Source organism: Elgaria multicarinata, chromosome 1, assembly GCF_023053635.1.
Source record: "Elgaria multicarinata webbii isolate HBS135686 ecotype San Diego chromosome 1, rElgMul1.1.pri, whole genome shotgun sequence".
Taxonomy (NCBI): domain Eukaryota; kingdom Metazoa; phylum Chordata; class Lepidosauria; order Squamata; family Anguidae; genus Elgaria; species Elgaria multicarinata.
The window spans coordinates 168,601,912-168,623,277 of record NC_086171.1 but is presented as its reverse complement, the minus strand read 5'-3'; the positions used below and the strand labels follow the sequence as shown (position 1 = coordinate 168,623,277).

The 21,366-nt window shown below is 43.2% G+C and overlaps 1 protein-coding gene across 1 annotated transcript in view; it reads right to left on the bottom strand.

Annotated features, from left to right (window-relative positions):
- The window catches only part of IKBKE (inhibitor of nuclear factor kappa B kinase subunit epsilon), a 40,956-nt gene extending 23,725 nt beyond the window's left edge, over nucleotides 1-17,231 (bottom strand). The window contains exons 1-11 of the mRNA XM_063142772.1: nucleotides 17,149-17,231; nucleotides 11,513-11,787; nucleotides 9,004-9,144; nucleotides 6,980-7,109; nucleotides 6,253-6,434; nucleotides 5,823-5,983; nucleotides 5,553-5,663; nucleotides 3,884-4,063; nucleotides 2,346-2,542; nucleotides 586-650; nucleotides 121-212 (exon numbers count right to left, since the gene is read on the bottom strand). Coding sequence (XP_062998842.1) covers nucleotides 121-212; nucleotides 586-650; nucleotides 2,346-2,542; nucleotides 3,884-4,063; nucleotides 5,553-5,663; nucleotides 5,823-5,983; nucleotides 6,253-6,434; nucleotides 6,980-7,109; nucleotides 9,004-9,144; nucleotides 11,513-11,599 — 1,346 coding nt within the window. The 5' untranslated portion in view covers nucleotides 11,600-11,787; nucleotides 17,149-17,231. The remainder of the gene's footprint in view (nucleotides 1-120; nucleotides 213-585; nucleotides 651-2,345; nucleotides 2,543-3,883; nucleotides 4,064-5,552; nucleotides 5,664-5,822; nucleotides 5,984-6,252; nucleotides 6,435-6,979; nucleotides 7,110-9,003; nucleotides 9,145-11,512; nucleotides 11,788-17,148) is intronic.
- Between the last annotated feature and the right edge of the window lie 4,135 nt (nucleotides 17,232-21,366).

Genomic DNA, 21,366 nt, shown 5'->3' with positions numbered 1-21,366 from the left:
TTGAGAAGACTGGGGTGTGGGGAGAGATTAAAATGACCTGATTTCAAAAGCAACTTAACCAGTTGTAATGAAATCCTGCTGTCTTGTTTACAAAGCACCAACAGAAGATATTTTACTTACCTCACCCAATACAGGCCTCTGAGAATGAGCTCCCGACACTGCAGAAATGATCGAGAGATCCTCAGTGTTTGGTGAGTTGCAGTCAGGACATCCTGAAGCAAAAACAAAATGTGCAGATGACTGTCCTACATGCTGAGATATTAATTCAAAAGCAGCCAGATTGTTGGTTTGCCAGCAATAATATTAGTCACATACACATATACTCTGACTCCCCCAGGGCTCATGCTGGCATGGTTCATCTTTCCCTCGCTGGCAACAGACTTAAGCCCCCAAGCAGATCAGCATGAGACCAAGCCCTGGGTGAGCCAAGCAGCAGCAGAACTGGGGTGGGCTGAGCAATCAGCTCCCTTTTCCAGCCACTCCTGGATTTTGAAAATCTGTGCCTGGACACCAGCCATGAAAAAGACATGGAATAATACTTTGCAAAATGCCTCCCGGTTTTATGCAGCCTGAAATAAGATATACCTTTGCTGTGCTGCAGTCTGCTATGACATCAATCTTTGGGTGGAATTTTGGGAACTCTAACGCTGCTGGAAAAAGCAAAAGCAAAAGCAAAAGCAAAAGAAATTAAAATGTAAATGCAGGGTGATGCCTTTCCCCATCATTCCAAATCCTGGACCACCACGATCAAAGAAGCCATAGTGCAGCCTTCCCCAAACCACACATGCTGGCTGTGGATAATGGGAGCTGTAGTCCGACACAATTGGAGAGCACCATGTTGTAGAAAGCTACTGTTTGCTCTCTTGGGAAAAAAATGCTGCCCCTCTGCAGCTGTGGAGCTACAGTGACCTCTAGTGCCCACAAAATGCAATTCACAAATATTGCCATCTATGTAATGACACCTTCCCTGTTGCGTCTATCTCATGCCGCCTGCTACAAGGTAAAATGCCATATAGAGATATCCGTATAATTATACATGCAACTGCAACACCAGATTCCCATTGTGCTTCTGGCAATTACACAAAGTGGACCAAAGCCAGAGGTTTTAAAGAAGGGGTGGCCAGAAGGTAGATCTGGTTCTACATGTAGGCTGCTAGATGATTTGCAGTAGGTCGGCAAGGGGTTCTTGCTCCCAATTATCCACGGCAGCAGCAAGGCCTCCCCACCCCACCCCAATTAGGCTATTAGAATCTCTGATCTGTAGTAAGTCCAGTTCTGTTCTGGTCTGAAGCAGAAGCCTACAGGACACAGGCTGGGCCAGATGTTGTAGCACTTAGGAGATCTCCTAGTGCAGAATCCAACTGAAGTTGTACCTAAAGTAGATCCATTGAAATGAATGGACTTAAGTTAGTCATTATTAACTTCAGTAGACCCATTCATTTCAACGGGTCTACTTAAGGAAGACTTTAGTTGGATTCACCACCCTTTCATACAAAGTGGAAGGTCTTAAAGTGACAGGCCTTGGCGTGGACCCTACCATTCCTCCATCTTTCCAAGACTTCATGCTGGGCATGTTGCTGGCACTGAGGCACCAACTCCATGGACTGTAAAGCCTTTGGAGAGGGGGATGCCGGCCCAGTGCAATAGCTAGGCTCAGGGGCCACAGTGGTTGGTTCAGCCTCAAGCATCATCAAAGTCTCTAGTGTCTTGGGGGTCTCTGGTTCCAAAGTGGTGCCTGGGCCCAGTGCCTCCCCTGTCTCAGCTCCCAAGTCAGGTAACTGCTGGACTATGACATCAGTAGATTTAAAGCTGTATATCTACAGGGTACCTACTGTAATTTCCTACATTAATTGGCTCCATCCTCCAAGGCATCATTTTGCATCTGGTTCTTTCAGTTTCCCCCACACCTGCCCAACTGCTATTTTGCTTCTTTTGCTAGACCTGTTTTCTAGTAAAAACAACAGAATAGATCCCATGGGTATGAATCTGACCACACCTGTTCTAGAGAAAAGGCTATAAAAATCCAGGCCTTGCTGGTCATTCATTCCAACAGTCAAGGAAGCATAACAGGGCCATCTTGGCCAAGAGTTGGGGGCAAATCTACTTTCCACTCCTGAAATTTGTGTTGAAAGATAAAATCCACATGGATGATGACTGACTCCATTCAGTCTGTGGTGGAGTAGGAAGGTTCCTGGTCCTACCTCTGTGCCATAAGAGGACTCCGTGCCAGACGTTTTCTGGAGCAAGGCTGGTATGAACGCATAATTGTAAGAAACCATTACACAGAGGCAGAAGTGGCCAGAAAGATGGGTAGATGATGCATGCAATAGATGGACTGTACTCACGATCTCTGTATCTCAAGCCCATTAGGTCCTCTGGTTCAGTGCTCATCATGATCAGAGGGCAGTTTTCTGTGGTTTTTGGGAAATTATGAGCTTGCAGGTTGGGCTCCAGCTCATATGAATGACCCTCAAAGAAATATTCCTGGTGATGGGGGGCAATGTTTGTTTGCCTGAAAACTTCTTCTAAAAATATGGTGGCTCTGCAGAAGACAAAGGGATAATGGATCAGTGTTTTCTTATACAAGTATCTGGTATAAGCCCTACATGGATTGGGTCCAGGCTACCTGTGGGATCGCCTTCTCCCGTACAATCCACCCTGCACATTCAGGTCCTCTGGGAAAAATCTACTTGAGCTAGCAAAAACTAGATTAATAACTGTTACCCAGAGGACCTTCTCTTCTGCTGCTCCCAGACTGTGGAATGGCCTGCCGGAGGAGACTCGTCAACTTAACAGTCTACTAGCATTCAAAGAAGCTATAAAGACTGATCTCTTCCTGCAGTCCTATCCAGTGGAATTTTAAGATGTTTTTAAAATGTTTTTAGGATGTATATTATGAGTATTATGTATTTTATCATTTATTGTTGTTTCCCGCCTTGATCAAAATGGAGAGGCGGGCAAGAAATAAATTTATTATTGTTATCATCATTATCATCATCTTTATTAAAGGTCAGGCAGGGAACCCCTCTCTAGAGTTCCATGCCTAGGGAAGCTCTCCAGGCCAGCTTTGTTCACATCTACCCGAAACTAATCAAAATGTTCTGATTTCAGCAGGTATTCAGGGTTTGCAGCTGATTGAGTTCTGTTTCTATCTGAGTTTGGTGGTATTCTATCTGCTGCTGTTTTTAAGGTGGGTTTTTAGTTATGGGTTTTAATTACTGATTTTGTTCAATTGTACATTTCTGGAACTTTTCAAAATGTCATTTTGTACCTTGAGAGCCTGGCAGTCTATAGAGCATGATATACGATACATTTAAGATGCTCACCTGAGAACTTCACAATCAAGCTACAAGTTTTTTTCCTGCAAAGTGATAGCGCTGGGTGCGGAATATTTTCCTCCCACCTCTATAATGCAGAGTGCTGTCATGCAACAGTTCAGGGATTCTGGACCCTAAAACTCTTGGTCACATGTGGCCTGCCTGGGCTCCCAATCCCTTCCTCCAGGGGTCCCCAGTTTGCCATGCCCCCTTCCCCCCCCCCCCCACAATTCTTTGGTGGATTCCCAGATTTTGTGCAGTTCTCCTCCCCCCCTTCTACAATGTTGAAATGCCTCTCCTGGTATTTTTGGCCCCGCCCCTTTTGCTTTTGGCCCCACCCACCACTGGGATGTGGCCCTCAAAAAATTCTCAGAAACGGAATTCAGCGTTCAGGCTGAAAGAGACGCACTAATTCTCAACACTGAGTGCTAGTCTTCTTATGCACTTTAATGCTTTTTCAATGATTTTAAAGCTACCTTGCCAACCTGTAGTAAAACTCTGGCCCGAGCATTAGATGAGGACGGCTGGATTTTACAGCCCTCTCTGTCCCAGGCAACGACCCTTACGTGTTATAGGAATGGATGTAGATCCGATGCATGATAGCTTGTGACAGAGAGAAGATGTGGATTATCGTCCTATGCAAGATGTCATTGGTTTCAGCAAAAAACTGATCGAAGCCCCAGCACTCCTCTTGATCAGCCTCAAGGATGTTAGCAAGGATGGGGACAAGCTGTCTCTTCAGTCCACTGCAGGGAGCAGAGAAGAACACACAGATGTTATTCCTAGCCCCTCAGCATCTGGAAAACTGTTACACTCGCCTTGTGATGTTTAACTTCTTTGCTCACTTGCAATCTTTGCAATGTGTATAACTGTATGACCTGGTGGCTTGCAAATCATGGCTGCTTGCAAAGGCTTCTGGGTGAATGGTTGCTTCTGCTTCTAAGCTAGCAAAACTGTTATTTTTGTTTCTGTTCTAGTCAGCAACATTATGGGAAAGATGAATCAAAGCACAGTTACAGTGATCTCATGGGAACACCAGGTGACTTATCTGGAAACTCTAACAAGCTGACATTCCAGAGTGGTTCAGTCTCAGACTGAACCATAATACCTTTAGAAACACAATTAGTGGGTCTTCTCCATGCCAAGGAAATGCCAAGTTGTGCGTTGTTTATTTCAACAATGTAGACGAATGCTATAGTCTCTAATTATGAGAAGAGTTGTTTTGTTATTAACCCACATGTATGATTGATCACTCCCTGAAGTTGGCAGCAATTGATCATGTATGATTGATCACTCCCTGAAGTTGGCAGCAATGCCAAGTTCAGTAATAGTAACTGCTCTTATGCCCAGGGTTGGGGTGGTCTAGATTTCGCTGTGCAGAAAAAGCTTCCTGCACAGAAGTTTTCGTCTTCTGTGCAGGAAGCTTTTGCAGCCTAGTCTACCTTTATGTAGAATATGCCTGTAATGTAGTAAAGACTGTCTCCTTGTGAGTAAACCCTGAATCTGAATACTTTGTCTCCTTGGTAACCCTGAAAGAACCTGGAACCTCACAGCTGGAGCTTGGCAGGGGGAAACAATAACATGCGGTGTCTTGTCTCTCTCACTTTCCATCCCAGGAATTCACCTCTGGAATTTTGTGTTAGCTTGGCACACTGATGCCTGACATTTGAGTTTAACTATGGCACATTTAGGTTAAACTCATATGGGATGGAGCTTGAGAGGAGGGTTTTGTTTTTGTCTGCCAAAGCAGTTTCTGAGGTGCCCAGAGTAGCTAACCTTGAGGAGACAATCTACCCCTCTTTTTCTCAATGGTTGTCTGTCAATCCACTGGCACAAAGGGAGGGCATCATTAGTCTGCAACAGCAGAGTGGCCATATTGGTCAAGGGCAAACACTTCAGAAGCAGAAAGCAAAACTTCTGTTTCAACACTGCCGATACCTAATGGGTGTGTTTCAAATAACATATGTGTGAGTGTGTGTGCTGACATATGCAATTCCATGAAGAAATAAAGCAAGCCTTGCGTAAGTGAGCCATCCTTGAGAACAGAAAGTGCTGCAGTGTTTACTCTGCATGTTCATTCAGAAGTAAGTCTCACTGTATTCAATGTCCCTGCTTGAGTGGGGTTGGGATTACAATCTAAATGGTTCAAAGGCGACAAAGAGATTGTGTTGCAGAACAAAGAATGGGACTTTTCAAGATTTTGATCATTAGCTCATCCAGTCCCTTTCTACTCATAGAGAAAGCCGGCATGCGATGGGTAGCTCATAGGTCCACGCAATGGGCCCATTCTCTTGCTCTTGGGTGCCTGCTATAGCTCCAGTAGGTTTTTCTGTTGTTATTTTGTACCTGTACAAAATAGCATCCTGTCTTTAGGAATTTGGAAAACAAGAACAATAGAACACTCACCCGTGAACAGAGTAAAGTCAGAGTCCCTTTACTTTCTGGATGAAGAAGACTAGTGGGTGAAGCAGAGATAAATGTCAAGAAAACATACAACATACATACATGATTTCCTTGTTCCTGCGAGGTCCCCCGAAAGGGATAAATGGGAGGCTACCTGTGGCTGCATGGTAAAAAGTTACCCCAATACTCCACAGATCTACAGTCACCCCATACGCCTTCTGCTGGGGTTTCTTCAGCACTGCTCGCTTATACATGTCCGGGTGCTGAAAGTGATAAAATAAAAAAATAAAGAAAAAAGCAACATTTAATTTCGCTTTTTAACCATGCCCAGCTTGAGTTAACAGTCCTTTTATTTTATTTTTTTAACCACAAAAATGATGGAACAAACGCTGCTAGAATTAGTCCGGCAACATTCAATCGATCAGGCATATTAATTGATTAATCAAATAAAAAAAGACCTCCATTAATTGGCTTAACTCCTTCTGGAAGTTATCTTTGCTAATTAAAAGGCCTGGCATTGCACTTTACTCACAAGATATTCTTCTGTCCCATAAACTGATTGAAATTTTTCATCATCATCCAATTCTCGGGCAGCCCCAAAATCGGTGAGTTTGTAAATACTCTCTCCGTCTTCTCCTGCCAGCCGCATGATGTTCCCTGGTTTGATATCTCTGTGGACGACTCCATTCTCACGAAGGTGGTTCATGCCAGCCACTACAAAGGGAGTAGAAGGGAAAGAGTGTGTGATGATCCATCACTTTTTAAAGTCAATAATGAGGCAGCTGGAGCCCCTCTGTGGCTTTTTCACTTGATAAAAGTAAAATGAAAGTAACTTGGACTCAGTGACAAACTCTTTCACAGAAATACAGGGGCTGACACATTCATGTTGAATTCACAATGCTTAGCCTGATACTTCCATGGTGAATCAAATGGTGGTATTCAGTTTTGTAAGCAGCCCTTTTCAATTCCTCGCAACAGCCCTCGAAACCCCTCCCATGTGTCAGCGGCTCCTCACCAGAGGCACAATTGTTTGTAAGCCGCTTACCATGCAGAGGATCCCAATCAGGGGGTAAGTCAGCAGGACACCCCTGCAAGTGGAGCAATCTCCATGGGAAGCACTTTGTAAAAGTCTCGGTGAAGCCATTTATGGCATTCAACATTTGTCTTGGTCCCCAAAGGAGCCACAGGCTGTGCCTTTGCACGGGAGCAATGACCTGCAGGCTCTCCGTCTCACCACCAAGTGGAGTTCTGACACTTACCTACACAGCGCAACACAATGAGGAACTCAGATTCTGACAAGCCAAAAGCGTTTTCTGGTTCTTCCAACAGGCTCAGCAGGCTTCCACCTGAGCAGAACTCCATCACCAGTACCTTCTGTTTGCCACTTTCCTGCTTTCAGATTGGAGGGTGAAAATTAAAACCCATCCATAGGCGTTGAATCGCTTGCCTGATAGTGTGAACTCAGTTACAGAAAGTGCTGTGGTCCCGAACATCTCATTCTGCCACATTCCCCACAAACCTAATCGAAGGGTGGAAATGCATGTTTTATATGGGTGGGTTTTCCCCCAAAATCCACTCAGGCCTTTGGAATGTAAGGTGGTCTGGCACTAAAGTGGTTTTTAACTGGCCAGGTGTTGTCTATATCTTTTATTGCTGAGGCTAGTTTTTAAAGTGGATGATCAAATGGCAGTGGTGGGAGCTGCTTCACACTTTCCCTTTATTTTGTTTTTCTGCAGTGAACTTCCCCCAAAAGCTGGTTTTACTCTCACCAGGGTAAAATTATAGGCACTCCCCCCGTCACACACACACACAAATAGTAAAAGCAGCTGGGAGGGTGAGATTTTCAGCAATATATAACACATAGTTCCTTGTTATTGAACTCTTTTATCCAGAAAAAAACTAACAAAAGGAAGCAGAGCAAAAGAAGAGAAATGGTGATCTGTAAGCAATGTTCAGAAACAGTCTGATGGCTTCTATCTGGCATGGTTCATTGTCCATTTCTTGAACTTCTTTCCAAATTATAGGGTAGAGGGAAGCAAAGAGAAAGCCATGCATGCACAGGGCTGAAGACAGGCACTTGACCCAATAACAGGAAGTAACCTAGTGAGATCCTAGTGATATAGGATGGGATACAAATGTTTTCAATAAATAAATAAACTCTCTGAGGATGTATGTGGGTGTGAGCCCCATGATCCTGTTGGGTTGATATCTCAAAATGTATTTTCATCAGAGATTTTATAAAAAACAGGTCCTCTTGACCATAACAGTGTTCTCAAAAACAGCAGAAACTAAGTACCAGTTCACACAACTTGCCCACATCCTGATAAAAGGGTAAATGCACACTGAAAACAGATCCATGACAAAGCAGACACATGGCTGCTTCACTGCCTCGGCTTGCTAATCGCTGCACACAGAGAGTAAGATTTTCCAGTCCCCTCCTTGTTATGTGGACTGGGTAAGTGACACATGTTAGCAAACAAAATGGTGTCTTTGTTACTCATTCCTGATACAGAAGATTGAATCTTGGACCTTCTGCATACAAAGGATGTGCTCTATCCACTGAGCAACTGAGACCCTCCCACATAGTGGGCCAGTGGGACAGGAAGTGTCTAAACGCAGGGCTAAAAAGGGCAGGGCTGTGTGGCATAGTGGAGTGCCATTGCCAAAAGGTTTGTATAAACAAGTTAGCAGATAAAACGCAGTGCTGTTTAAGCAGGGTTAAAATAACCATGTGCTATACAGGGTAGGAATGACACATACATACTGTCAGGGCCGGGCAAAGCTGGCAATAGGCCCAGGCCAGATGGGAAATGTAGGCCCCATTTCAAACTGCTCATTAAATATTTTTAATCAGTTCTAAATACATATGAACTAGAACGATTTATAAAAAAGGTAATGGCAAGCACTTTTATTCAAGATATATATAAGACATCACTTCTTTATTTATTTTATTTATTTATTTATTACATTTTTATACTGCCCAATAGCTGAAGCTCTCTGGGCAGTTCTTCACATTCAGAAATGCTTTACATGCTTTTCTTTAGGCAAATTCATCATCATCATCATCAGAAAAATCAAGCAAATTTGCCCAGGCGGACTCGGAGAAGGCCCCCTCAAAATCATAGGCCCATGCCAACTGCCCCCCCCCCCTCTGCCCAGCCCTGCAGACTGTGTAACAGTTTTGGATAAAGAGATTGTGGGAATAAGCCGGGTTGTAGGTGGGGGAGGGTTCTCACCTCAATGCAATTCTCACACCTCAGTTTAAAGAGAAAACTAGACTTACAATCTCTTCCACCGCAAAGAGTTTGACAATGTTCTGGTGGTTTAACTTCCTCAGCACCTCAAACTCTCTTATCTGCACTTCCTGAGGTCTCAGGTAACTGGCATTGTTGAAGACTTTGACAGCAACCAGCTCTCCTGATTTCTGGTGGGGGAAGGGAGGAAAGCGAAATGAGCAGCGAACCAGGAACGTTTTCATATTTTCCATGGCACTGCAGCATGCAAAGGTGAAGGAGAAATACTCGTCTCCAAACATACTGTGGAGAATTCACTTAAAATAAATTATATCCTGCCTTGAATCAAAGTCATCCCCCCAAAAAAAACCCACACAGAAAAAAAATCAATAAAATCTAAAACAATACGATATTAAAAAAAAAAAAAGATAAAACCAACCAGCAATAAAATACAAGCAGCAGCCATATTAAAATATTTTAAGACAAGCTCTAAACTTAATATAATATGTAGAGGTTAGCTCAAAAGGCCTGTCTAATTAAGGTTTTTTTTTAAAAAAAACAACAACTATTGCCTAACAATAGACAACAGAAAGGAAACTAGGCAGGCTTTCGTGGAAAGTGAGTTCCATGCTTTGAGAAGACCCAGCCAACCATGCCTTGGGTATTGATGGGACTAAGAGAAGGACCACTCCAGAAGATCTCAAGATGCAGGAAGGTTTATACAGGAGAAGGTGATTGTTCAGGTGACCTAGTCCCAAGCCATTTAACAGCTGTATATTGAACTTTGAATATACAAACCTTTGGCATGCTCTGCCTCCCCAGACAGGTGCAGCCATTTCAAATTCCCCCAAATGCAAAGCTGTGGAGGTACAGTAGAGATTGCTGGAGCCACCTGGACAGCTACTTCACACAAATGGTTTGCCACGTAGAGCTGCATCCCTAGGACTGCTCCAAAATCCACGCTCATAGGTAGATGGATGTAGGTACCGGGACCCTGTCCCAGTTCTCTGCCAAGACAACCTAGTCTTCAGGCAAGAACTTCACTGCCTCAGAGTGCAATTTTAATGAACTGGTGATTGATCCTGGAGCCTTCTGTCTATCCAAAGTCTTGCTGGCAAGGGCTGAGCAGAGCAGGAGGCGGATGAAGGCTTTGGCTGTTTCTATGCAAATGCGGGCTGGTCACAGCCGACTCCCTGTGCTTCTAAATGATGCACAGGGATTCCCAGGGGCAGTGGGGATGAGCACACATTTTCTCAGGGATAAATAATCCCTGGGAAAATCCGATTCCTTCCGCGGTCTTGGGATCATGCCGAGACTGCAGGAGGTGTGGCCATCCATCTAAGTTTCTTCCCTCCTCCCCGTGAATAGCATGGTTCAGTAGAGGGAAGGAGTCGGGCTCGGAGGGAGCGGGGGGCATGGGGGAGCAGGAGTGGGTTTTGGGGGGTTCCACATACTTTTCGCCGGAGCACGAGTGTGCTCGAGCTCCTGTAACTTTTTAAAAAAATGGCAGCCTCCACTTGCGCAATTTCCCTCCTCATATCCCGGTCGTCACGCTGGCCATTTGGATATGGGGGATGATCCTGGAAGGAGGTAAGTCCAAGATCCCTCCCCTTCCCTCCCTCTACACCTGTATGGTGTAGAAAGGGCCTTTTAAAGCCTCTCCCTCATCCTCTCTTTAAAAAAATAATTCAGTTGAGCTAGAGGGACCTTTCAGCCCATGTAGTTTGCTTATCAGGGAGTGGGCAGAGGCAATGATGGAGAGGCTCTTGATTTGAGCAGATCCAGGCCTTTTCTTCCCTCCCCTTTCTCCTTCCCTGATGTTTTTTCTGAGGTTACAGTTGCAACCTCAGAAGAGATGCCCCTGTTGAGCTTCCCACAGCAGCTGGGGGTGGGTGGGTGAGAGGAAGAAACACTATCCAATCTCCTCCTCCGCTGTCATAGCACTGACTATGGTCACAGAAGAGGAGACCTCCACCATTTTATGGTTCCTCAGGAGCCTTCTGGGAGCTATAGGATTGCTCTGCCCATTTCTCATGAAGGCCTGGTATGTCTGAAATAGCCCCAAGAATAAAATCATCAACCAACAACCGTATAAAGTAACAACCACCATCCCTTCTTCAGAAACATCACTGGTGTAGTAGAAAGGGCCACACTTGCAAGACAAAGAGGCACTCGCACATAATATAAAAGCAAGCATGGCTTTCTGTCCTCGGGTATCCAAGTGCCCAGTTCCAAACCTGACTGAAAAGTCTGATTTAGACTTGGCTTTTGACTCTGAAGTCTGTCTCTCCTTAATTAGTAACCATATAACCATTTCAGGATTCTTCATTTTAGGACAGCTTACGTAAAATTCCACTTGCTATTATCAAAATTCAATATTTCAGAAAAGGTATTTATGCCTTTATGACAATATTTACACTTCAGCTGCAAAAAAGAGAAGTTTTTGCCTGTATGCCCCATTTTATTCTCTTGTAATTCACTTCTGACAGTAAAATAACTAAAAAACTAAGTTGACTGACCCATTCACAGGGCCACCCCAGTTAACACACGCCTCCTCACCTTGTTGCGGGCTTTGTACACACTGGCAGTGGCACCTTGGCCTAGCACATCATCCATTTTCCAGAGATAGTTCAGTGTGCTTTCCATGGCCAGGAGAAAGCTAGACTGTTTATCAGCTAAAAGATAAATGGAAGCAGGCAGCAAATGCCACTTAGCAGGAATGAGCCAACCTTGGTCAGATCTTTCATCAACTGAGATAATTCTCCTTTCACTTATGATTAATGCACATCCAAGCTATGGCAGTTCACCTCCTTACAACTGAAAAACATTAAGACCTGTGGAACAAATAAAGATGGATTTAGAACGGTAGCAACAAGGTGCATGGAATAAAATAGTTCTATCAGCCCCCCATTCCCCCCCCCCACCCAAATACTCCCACTTGAGATTTTGAAAAAGACCATTGCTATTTTTTTCCGTTTATTTTTATTTATTTTAGCTGTCCCTGGATTCTGGTCCCCACTTGGCCATGGAAGCTCACTGGGAGACATTGGGCCAGTCACTGATTCTCAGCCTAGCCTACCTCACAGGGTTGTTGTGAAGATAAAAATGAGAGGAGGATCATGTACGCCATCTTGAGTTCCTTGGAGGAAAGTGTATAAATATAACAAATAAATAAAAATATCCCCACCCCAAAATAAACTCAAAGTGGCTTACAACAATAGGAAAATAGCACCAAATCCACAGAATGCAATAAAATAACCACCAGAAAATGCCAACATCATAAAAAAACCAAGAAAACAAAGTGAAGGTTTAGGAGAAAGGAAACATCCTTAACATATTCTTAACTGACACAAACTGGTAAGTAATTGTACATGGAGAAAGATTAAGAGGACTCAGCAGGAAAATGAAACTTGAATAGGGATCTAGCAGTTCCAAATGTATTTACCAGTAAGCACTTTGGCTTTTGAAGATGCAAGTGGATAGCTGTATTAATTGTTTAATTTGTTTTTAGCTGTGTATATTTATTGTTTTATATCATTTGTATTATTTTATCTGTACACCACCCTGAGATCTTTGTGATATAGGGTGGGATACAAATGTTTTAATAAATAAACAAACAGACAGAACATGTATTTGTTGGAACAGACTAAAAGCATTTCCCCTGACCAGGAGAGGGAGGAGGCGTTTCCACAGCAATTTCTCTACATGAGTTTCTACATATGCAAGGATCTACGTTTGGAATGTTGGATAAGATCTGCTGGATAATGTTGGACAAGTTTTACTCTTCATCGAAATTCCCACATTTGTTTGTTAAAGGATCCTTCTGGTCAGGTATTATCAAATTAAATACTATATTTTAAAGCGGTGTACAAATCCAAGTCTGAGCTCTGCCACTGGGTTCTACCATCTATGCTCTGCCACTGAGACCCCCCCCCCCATGTTTTGTATTGTATTTGTCTATCTATAATTTTGAGAACACTACTCTAAAATCCCTTTTGGATGAAGGAAGGTTTATACTTTTTAAAAATAATAGAATAAATTTAAATAAAATGTGAGATCGCAGCAAAAGCATAATTGTGAAGGCTCCTAATTCAAGGACAGTACAAAATGCTTCCAGAGAGGTGGAAACACCAGAGGCATCACCCTTTCGCAAGTACAGAAAGCAGAAGGATTGCAAAACAGCAGGTTAAAGAGGAAGCACTATGCTTCCTGCATAAAGAAGAGTAAAATTCCCTGGGTTGCAGCATCTGATGGCCATAATTAAGATTTTATCTCACCATTTCCTCTTTAAAATCTGTAATATCTCAGGACCTCTTTCTGCTTTTTATCTTTAAGTTGCAAGCAGCTTCAGTTAACACCCATGCCTTAAGATATCTGCAAATAGCACTGAAAAGTCATTGGTGAGGTTCAAACTACATGCTATGCCATCCTATCAAAATGCTATGGTGGGTTGTTTATTTGCAGAACAACCCACAGTATGGCCAACACACAATCGGGCTTGCTGTGGCTTATTCTCCCCTTCCTTCCCCTTCAGTCATCCAGCTGGCTCTGGCATCTAGCCCAGGCACCTTTGTGGCAGAACCCATCTTGTCTCCTTGTCCTGATCTCCTCCCAACTCTGATCGCTGCCCCTTTCTGTTTACCACCTGTTTTTATGGTGCTCAAGAGTAGACAAATGGAGTCTATTATTATTATTATTATTATTATTATTATTATTATTGTTGTTGTTGTTGTTGTTGTTGTGCACAAGAGCACACATCCACCTGTCCAATATGTGTAGTTTTGCCTTGTCAATTTCCTTGTATGTTGCAGCTGTCAAAGGGAGTGCTGGAATGAGTAGGACATATAAGGAAATTGACAGGGTAAGATTGCAGATAGACTAATTTGCACACATTTTCCAAGGACCAGGGGTGGAGAGAGAATAATACTGGGGGAGAGGAGAAACCTACTTGTGCAATTGAGAAGTTCAGAAAAAGGGGGGACTATATCCCCCACTAGACAATGAAATCATATTGCTATTAAGTGTTGAACTGAAAGTTGTCAGTTTCCTATGCAGAAAGTCCCATATTCAATCCCTGGCATCTCCAGGTATGGCTGAGATTGGGAAAGACTGGAGACCCATGCATGCAAACACACACACACGTCTGGGTCTCTAGCCATGGGAATTGGCATATTATGTTTGGTTGTTGAGGCAAATGAGAACAAATCACCATTTGGACCCATTAGGTGACCTCACTGAATATTTTTTGCTTATATTTATTATTATTAGTAGTAGTAGTGGTAGTTTTACATTTCTATACCGCCCCATAGCCGAAGCTCTCTGGGTGGTTTACAAAAGATTAAAACATTAAACATTAATTATTCCACAGATGTAAAGAAATCACCATCTTAATAAGCCACCTCCACAACATGTGAATGAGCTGAAAGTCATATTATGACCCAGTTTGCATTTTGTAACAACCATTAGGAATGTTGTTTGTTAATCATGGGTTGTTGAGAAGGCGAGTGGGAGCAAGCTTCCATACTGACTCCCACCCATACATTCCTACTGAGATAAACAAACCAGGGATGATCTGTTGCAGGTTTGTGTATTATAACATCTGAACCTGGAACTCTGGGTTGTTGGGAATAGACAGACGACCCAGAGTTGGAACCCAGAGGTCCGGGTTCAGACGTCACAAAGAACAATCTTTATGGAAATAGGTGGTCAAAAACCAGCGCACACACTCGCTCCCTCTCAACTTTTCAACAACCTACCATTTGTTAACCATGGGTTCTTATTATGTGAGAACTGGGTCACACATACAAACAAACATTTGCTCTTGTAAACATTCTCATCTCTCCATGAAGGCAGTATATTACCACAGATGCTGCACTTATGGAAGTGGTGAGATGTTTTAGGAGAGCACCACTAACCGGGTTTATTTTGTTTTGGAAGGAGGTTATTGGAGGCTAATTGGTGCTTTGTAACATTAGTGCATATTGACTCATAGTGCTAGGAGCCCTCTGTATGGAAGCACCCTCAGACTCTGGGCCAGGTTTGCATGATCACAGTGAGGGAAACGAGCCATAGTGGCTTATTCCCTCCAGTGAGCGTGATGGCCAGGTTTCCTTATTTACTCTCGCTGGCACAGCTCTTGCTATGTCATCTGAATCCTGGTGGCATTACCTCTTTAGGGGAGGGGGGCAAAAACCCTCAAAAACTCCGCAACACCCCTCCCAAACATGCCATGCCACCTGGGTTTGGATGACATGGCAGGCCATGCCAGCAAGGGCAATTAGTGAAATCCGGCAGCATACAAGCCCTTGTTAACCATATCATGATTGCCCCAACTCAGGTCATCGACTCAAAATTACAGCCTTCATTTATTTCCTTTCAAAAGGGCCTACATCTACTTTAGCAAGATGGGGGAAGTCTGCCTTCAGAACATTCTCCAAAAGATCTTGTATCAGGAAGCAATTGCCTAACTATTTAGTTCTCATGGCAACATATAGCTTGTAGTTCACGTAACAAAGAATGTGCCCAGCCATACCAGACCAGCTGGTTTCACCAACTTTAGCAGTAGGTCTGGCCCATTAACCCTCTCTTGTCCATATACCCCCAGTCTTGTGACACTTTTACAGATCAACTGTAAAAGGATTCCTCTGTGGATTTCTTCCCCAAACATAGAGATTGGAGAAAGGGGTCAGGGATGAGGTTCTCAGAATGTTTTCCTATTTCCAAAATAAAAACAGTTTTTAGTATGTAAGTACTTTGGGAGATGGGGAATGGAAATCCAAATCAACCAACAATTTTGGCACAATGGATATTTTATGCTAATATGCGCAGAAAACAGTGAATCCCAAGAACCATCGCCTCAAAAGGGCCATTTCACCTGGACCATTAGACAAAGTGAAGCATCTGCCTCAAGCAGTAGATGGAGAGGCAGCAAGGTGATGGAGGACAGAGTTATGTGTGCTACACAGGCCACCCTGTATTCCCAATCTGGCATGCTGCCCTCAGGTGGAGAGGAGGATGCTCTTCCATCATCAGTGATGAAGTAAGATTCAGCTGCAGCTGCCAGGTTGATCAGCTTCCAGGGCCGGCGCTACCATTAGGCCAACTAGGCAGCCGCCTAGGGTGCAGATCTCAGAGGGGTCACACTTTAAGGGTCACAGTTTTATACAAATTAGCTGTTTTAAGAAAAAAACATAATAAAAGAAAAATATAATAGTTCAGAAACTCTTCTTGAACAGCTGAATCCAAGTTGGCAATTTTTGGAGGGGGTGCAAGTAACTCGCCTTGCTTAGGGCGCAAAATAGTCTGGCCCCGGCCCTGGCAGCTTCTGTATGTAGAATTGTGAAGGGGACCATCTTATTCTTTTCCTCAGGCTTGGGCCAGCACTACATTTTCACTTGAGATGTTAAGAGTATCGATCAGCACCATCTGAGCACCCAGCAGGATTTACAGCAACACACACCTCAAATGGATGTGATCATGGTAAGGTGCGTTTGCAAATTATATTAATTATATTGAAGCTTCCTGACACCTCTCCTTGCAGAGAAGAAGGCATCTCAATCTTAAAAAGATGACAAGGGGTTAGCCTGCTCCACCAGATGTTCCCCACCAGATGTTGTGGCCTTTAACTCCCACAAAACCCAGCCAGCATGGTCAAGGGTCAGAAATGCTGGGAGTTGCAGTCCAAAACGTCTGAAGGGCACCAGGTTGGGGAAAGCTAGTCACAAGCAGGAAAATGCTCCAACATGAATATTCATGATGGAAGTTGTTCACGACCTCACAAAGGAGTGTGAAATTTAAAATAGACATTCCTGCATCCCCTAGAAAAAATACCCCAAGTTCGTCCCGAGTCCCGTTAAAGAAATTTAACACATGCTTCCGGAGGAACGGGCTGCTAATACTAAGGGACATACACCTTTGCAACTCTCTATTCCTTGCACATACACACGGGAGGGTTAATCACGCGCTTCAAAAGCGGCTTGCAAGCAGGAACAGAAACACCCCAACGGGATACGAGTTGCTCCCTATAGCCCGGAAGTGTACAAAAAACTACAACTCCTCGTACGATTGATTGCCAGGGGCATCCCCAGCGCAAGACAACGAAGCCAGAAACTCAGGGCGACGGGATGAGAGTCAGGGCGCTCGCCTGAGCTCTGGCCCTTCGCTCAAGCGTAACGCTCGCGGTTAAAATCACCCACCTAGGATACCAGGTGCCCGACCTGCAGGCAGGTGGTGGGGGCTTGGCGAGCAGGACAGCCGTCGGCTTCGTGCGATCGATCCATCAAAGTTTAAGGCTTCTCCGGCTGCCGCGCAGCGACTTCCTGCTTTCCTTTTCTCTTAAAGAGACACGTCCGTTTTCTCCGCCCGTCAGCTAGGACAGGCAGCAGTCTCCCTTTAAGCTTTCTGTCTTCGTCCCCACCTTCCGCATAAAGTTTTAATGGAAGCTCCGTTTTAACTAACCTTTTTGCTGTCTTTCGAATTTAAAATTAGCGTTTCAAAGAACAACGGGGGCGGGGGGGGGGATAGTCGCTAACCCTTAAGTTCTGCTTGCTGCAGGGTTGCCATCTCTTCGGGTCACCATATGAAAAGGGGGCTCCTGTATCTTTAACAGTTGCATAGAAAAGGGAATTTCAGCAGGAGTCATTTGTGTATATGGAGAACCTGGAGAAATTCCCTCTTCATCACCACAGTTAAAGTGCAGGAGCTATACCAGAGTGACCAGATTTAAAAGAGGGCAGGGCACCTGCAGCTTTAACTGTTGTGATGAAGAGGAAATTTCACCAGGTTCCCCATATATACAAATGACACCTGCTGAAATTTCCTTTTCAATACAACTGTTAAAGATACAGGAACCCTGTCCTCCTTTTCATATGGTCACCCTCCATCTCTTGAAATTAAAAAGAAAATCAACATTGGTACCTGGGTGGCGCACAGAGGTGAGTCTCAGGCTGAGTTTGGATGACACGCTAATCAACTATTGTTTCCCATTCTGTTCCTATTACACACACACCGTTGATTAGCGTATAGTCCCAACTCAGCTTTAGAGTAGGCTATGTGTAAAAGCTGAATGTGCCAGTTTGGCAGTCTTCCCTACCTGGTGGTGGCACCCTCCAGATGTGTTGGGCTTCAATTCCCATCAGCCCCAGCTAGCATGGTCAATGGTCAGGAACACTGGGAGTTGTAGTCTAAAACATCTGGAGGGCACCAAGTTGGGGAAGAAGCCTGACCCATGGCATGGTCTTACTACTCCCCCTCTGTCTAGCAATAACCTGTGTTAATGTATTGGATCCCCTCCCCTTTTAACCTGTTACAGTTTTTTAAAAAATTAACGTGTTTTTAATTTTAATTCTATTTTAACTTTTATGATTTATATTTATATGTTTTAATTGTACATGTTTTAATTTTGTAAACCACCTTGAGTCCCAGTACTTGGGAAAAGGCAGGATATAAATATAATAATAATAATAATAATAGGCACATATTATATCAGATCCCCATAACACAGTCCAAAACTACAACCTGTACCACAATTAGAAGACAGAACCAATCCCCATGCAAAGAAGGTAGTTTAACACAGAGAACCATATAAATAAATAGGACCCCAGAACTGTTGTTTTTAAATGGATACTGTCGTTTTTATACTATTGTTTTTATGTTTTTAAATTTTGTATACTTTTTTAAATGTTTACTGTTTTTAACTTTTGTAAACAGCCCAGAGAGCTTCGGCTATGGGGTGGTATATAAATGTAACAATAAAATATAAATAAATAAATAAATGCTGATTCAAGCAAATGTGAGTAAAAGCCGCCTGAAGACTTCCCTGGTCAACATGGGGAGACCTGAGACATAAAGAGTTGTGCCTGCACATGTGAGAATGTTGCAGGGTGCACACAGCCCAGTGCCTCTTACATGTGTTACTTGTACCCAATTCAGACATAACATGTGGGGGCGGGGGAAGGAATGATAGTAGATTGGCTTCACTGAGCCAAACATGCAAACCATGTTTGGAGCAGGTTCTGGTAGGGTGTTTCCAGACCTTTGCAAATTATGTGAGAAGTTAGGATTAAAAGCCAAGATAGCTTTGCTTCAAGCCTTTTTCTGTTTTCCTATCAGTGTTTGTTTCTGTATTTTATTTTCCCTTTCTTCAGCTGCAGTATTTAACAATGTCTGATCTTGAATCTTCTAATTACCACCAGAATATAACTGTGACTTTAGTTAACACTTGTAACAGAAATGGGTGGGAGGGGGGCTTTCTGGCTTTGTTTATTCTCAAAAATTTAGGTCCTGTTTTAAGGAAAAACAGAAAAAATGCCACATTATATTATGAAAAAAAATTGCCAATATCACTGGATTGAAATCATGTTCCAAGGAGCAAGAAGGGCCTAGATGGGTCACACGGATTAACAATGGGACCGCACTCTGAGGGTGCTTCCAGACAAGGCTTTAACTGGGCAATTGTCCTTCCTCTTTCAGGGAATTCTATGGCTAGTCCAGATTGACTACCCATGGTTGTTGAATTCTGTGGTGTGTGAATGTGGCTCCATTATTAACCATGAAGAACACAGAAAGAGAATCCCTGGTTTGTTATTGGGTTATGAACTCTGGGTTATTTAGACCATGGGTTGTTGTTAATGTGAACCCAGAATCATGGGTTGTTCATGGGCTATTTCACCAGTCTACAGAGGCGGTGATCAAGAATGGTAAAAAAGAACCATCAGCTGCTCTTCATGGCAAAGGATTTTGGAATACAGGGAAAGAGTAGGCAAGGAAGGAGAGAAACAAACACCCCAGGGATTGAGAAAACCCTGTGATTTGTTTGTCTGCCAGACAAGTCCTGGCTAGGGCAACAAACCATGGGTTAAATAAATTATGGATTAATGTTATGTGTGAACCAGGTCTTGTAGCTCTCCCATGTTCTCCCAACATTTTCCCATCGTCGGCTATTGGGCAGTATAAAAATGTAATAAATAAATAAATAAATACATCTTTTTTTCTTTAGCAAAAAATCTGTTAAGGAGAGAAAAGATAGAATAGCTGCACAACGTCTTTTCAGTTGTGCTAGGAGCTTTCCATCTAGATGCCTCCACAGAGCATAAATTACTGCATTTACTTACTTACTTACTTACTTAATACCCTGCCTTTCCATTAAAATAGTGTACATGGCAGCTAATAATAAAATACAGAAAAACTGGCAAAGTAATAATTAAATCATCAATACTCAACAATTAAAAAACACATCCAATTAAAACCTGACATTGCAATGCAAAATAAAGACACCACCAGGTGGCAGTTTAGCTTCAAACATAAAGGTTGGAGCAGACATTAGCCTAGCTCTAGCCAACAAAAGCCTAAGAAACTGACAGGGAGAAAAAGAGGTCTCTGGGTGTGGACCTTCATTTATTTACATAATATGGTGTAAATCTGGGACTAGGAATAATACTGCAGAATCAATTATGTGGATCAGCCACACCTACACCAAGAGAAGATTATCCAATAAGACAGACCTTGTTTAGCATTGTACCACCCAATAGAGGCAATCGGAGTATATCAAAGGCCAAGAAACTGCTAATGTCATGCTTAAGCCCTCAGAATAGGTGGAAAGTTTCAGCAATGTGTGTTGAAATTTTACTTGGGCTAAAGAAAGTGCTGAGGGAAGAATTTGGATTTCAACTGGGTCGTATTTGTCAAAATAAGGTATATTAGAAGCTGCCTTATAACAAGTAAAACCATTGGTCCATCCGTCTTGCTCAGTATTGGCAACACTGGCTGGTAGCGTCTCTCCAGGTTTTCAGACAGGATTCTTTCCCAGCCTTACCTAGAGATTCTGGGAACGGAAACTGGAAATTTAGCTTGCACACCAGTGGAGGCTGGTGGCTCTGTCAGTGGGAAGGTGAATCTGCTCCAGGTGTCAGTCATGACAAGTCAGAACTCTAAAGGAGCTATTATTACTCCCTGGTGTACAATAATGAAGAAAATGTACCTCTGAACATGTGCAAAGTGCCTTTGCCCTACCATTGGAGAAGCATAGTTATGGCAATGTTTAAAGTTTTCATTTAAGCTTGAGTCCTGGTACCTTAGAATTAAGCACTGAGCACACCCAAAGCTTCCAAACTGGTCTGGACCACTTGTACTCACTACATCCTGATTTCTTCCCCATCAGCAGCATGGCAAATGTAGCATGGCAGGTAGAGTCTGGGCACTGGAAGCAGGGAATAATAGCTACTAGAGAATGAAAGAAAAGTGCCCTGAAATGCCAATGCATGCATTCAATGCGGGTTAGAGATATGTGCATGTATTTTGATGAAAATTGAGAGCTGCTTCACAGCATATGCAATAATCATGTTTACTGTGGCACCATTAGTATTATATGCAGTTAACATATGAATTTTGAAGGGCAGACATATGTGCACAAAGTT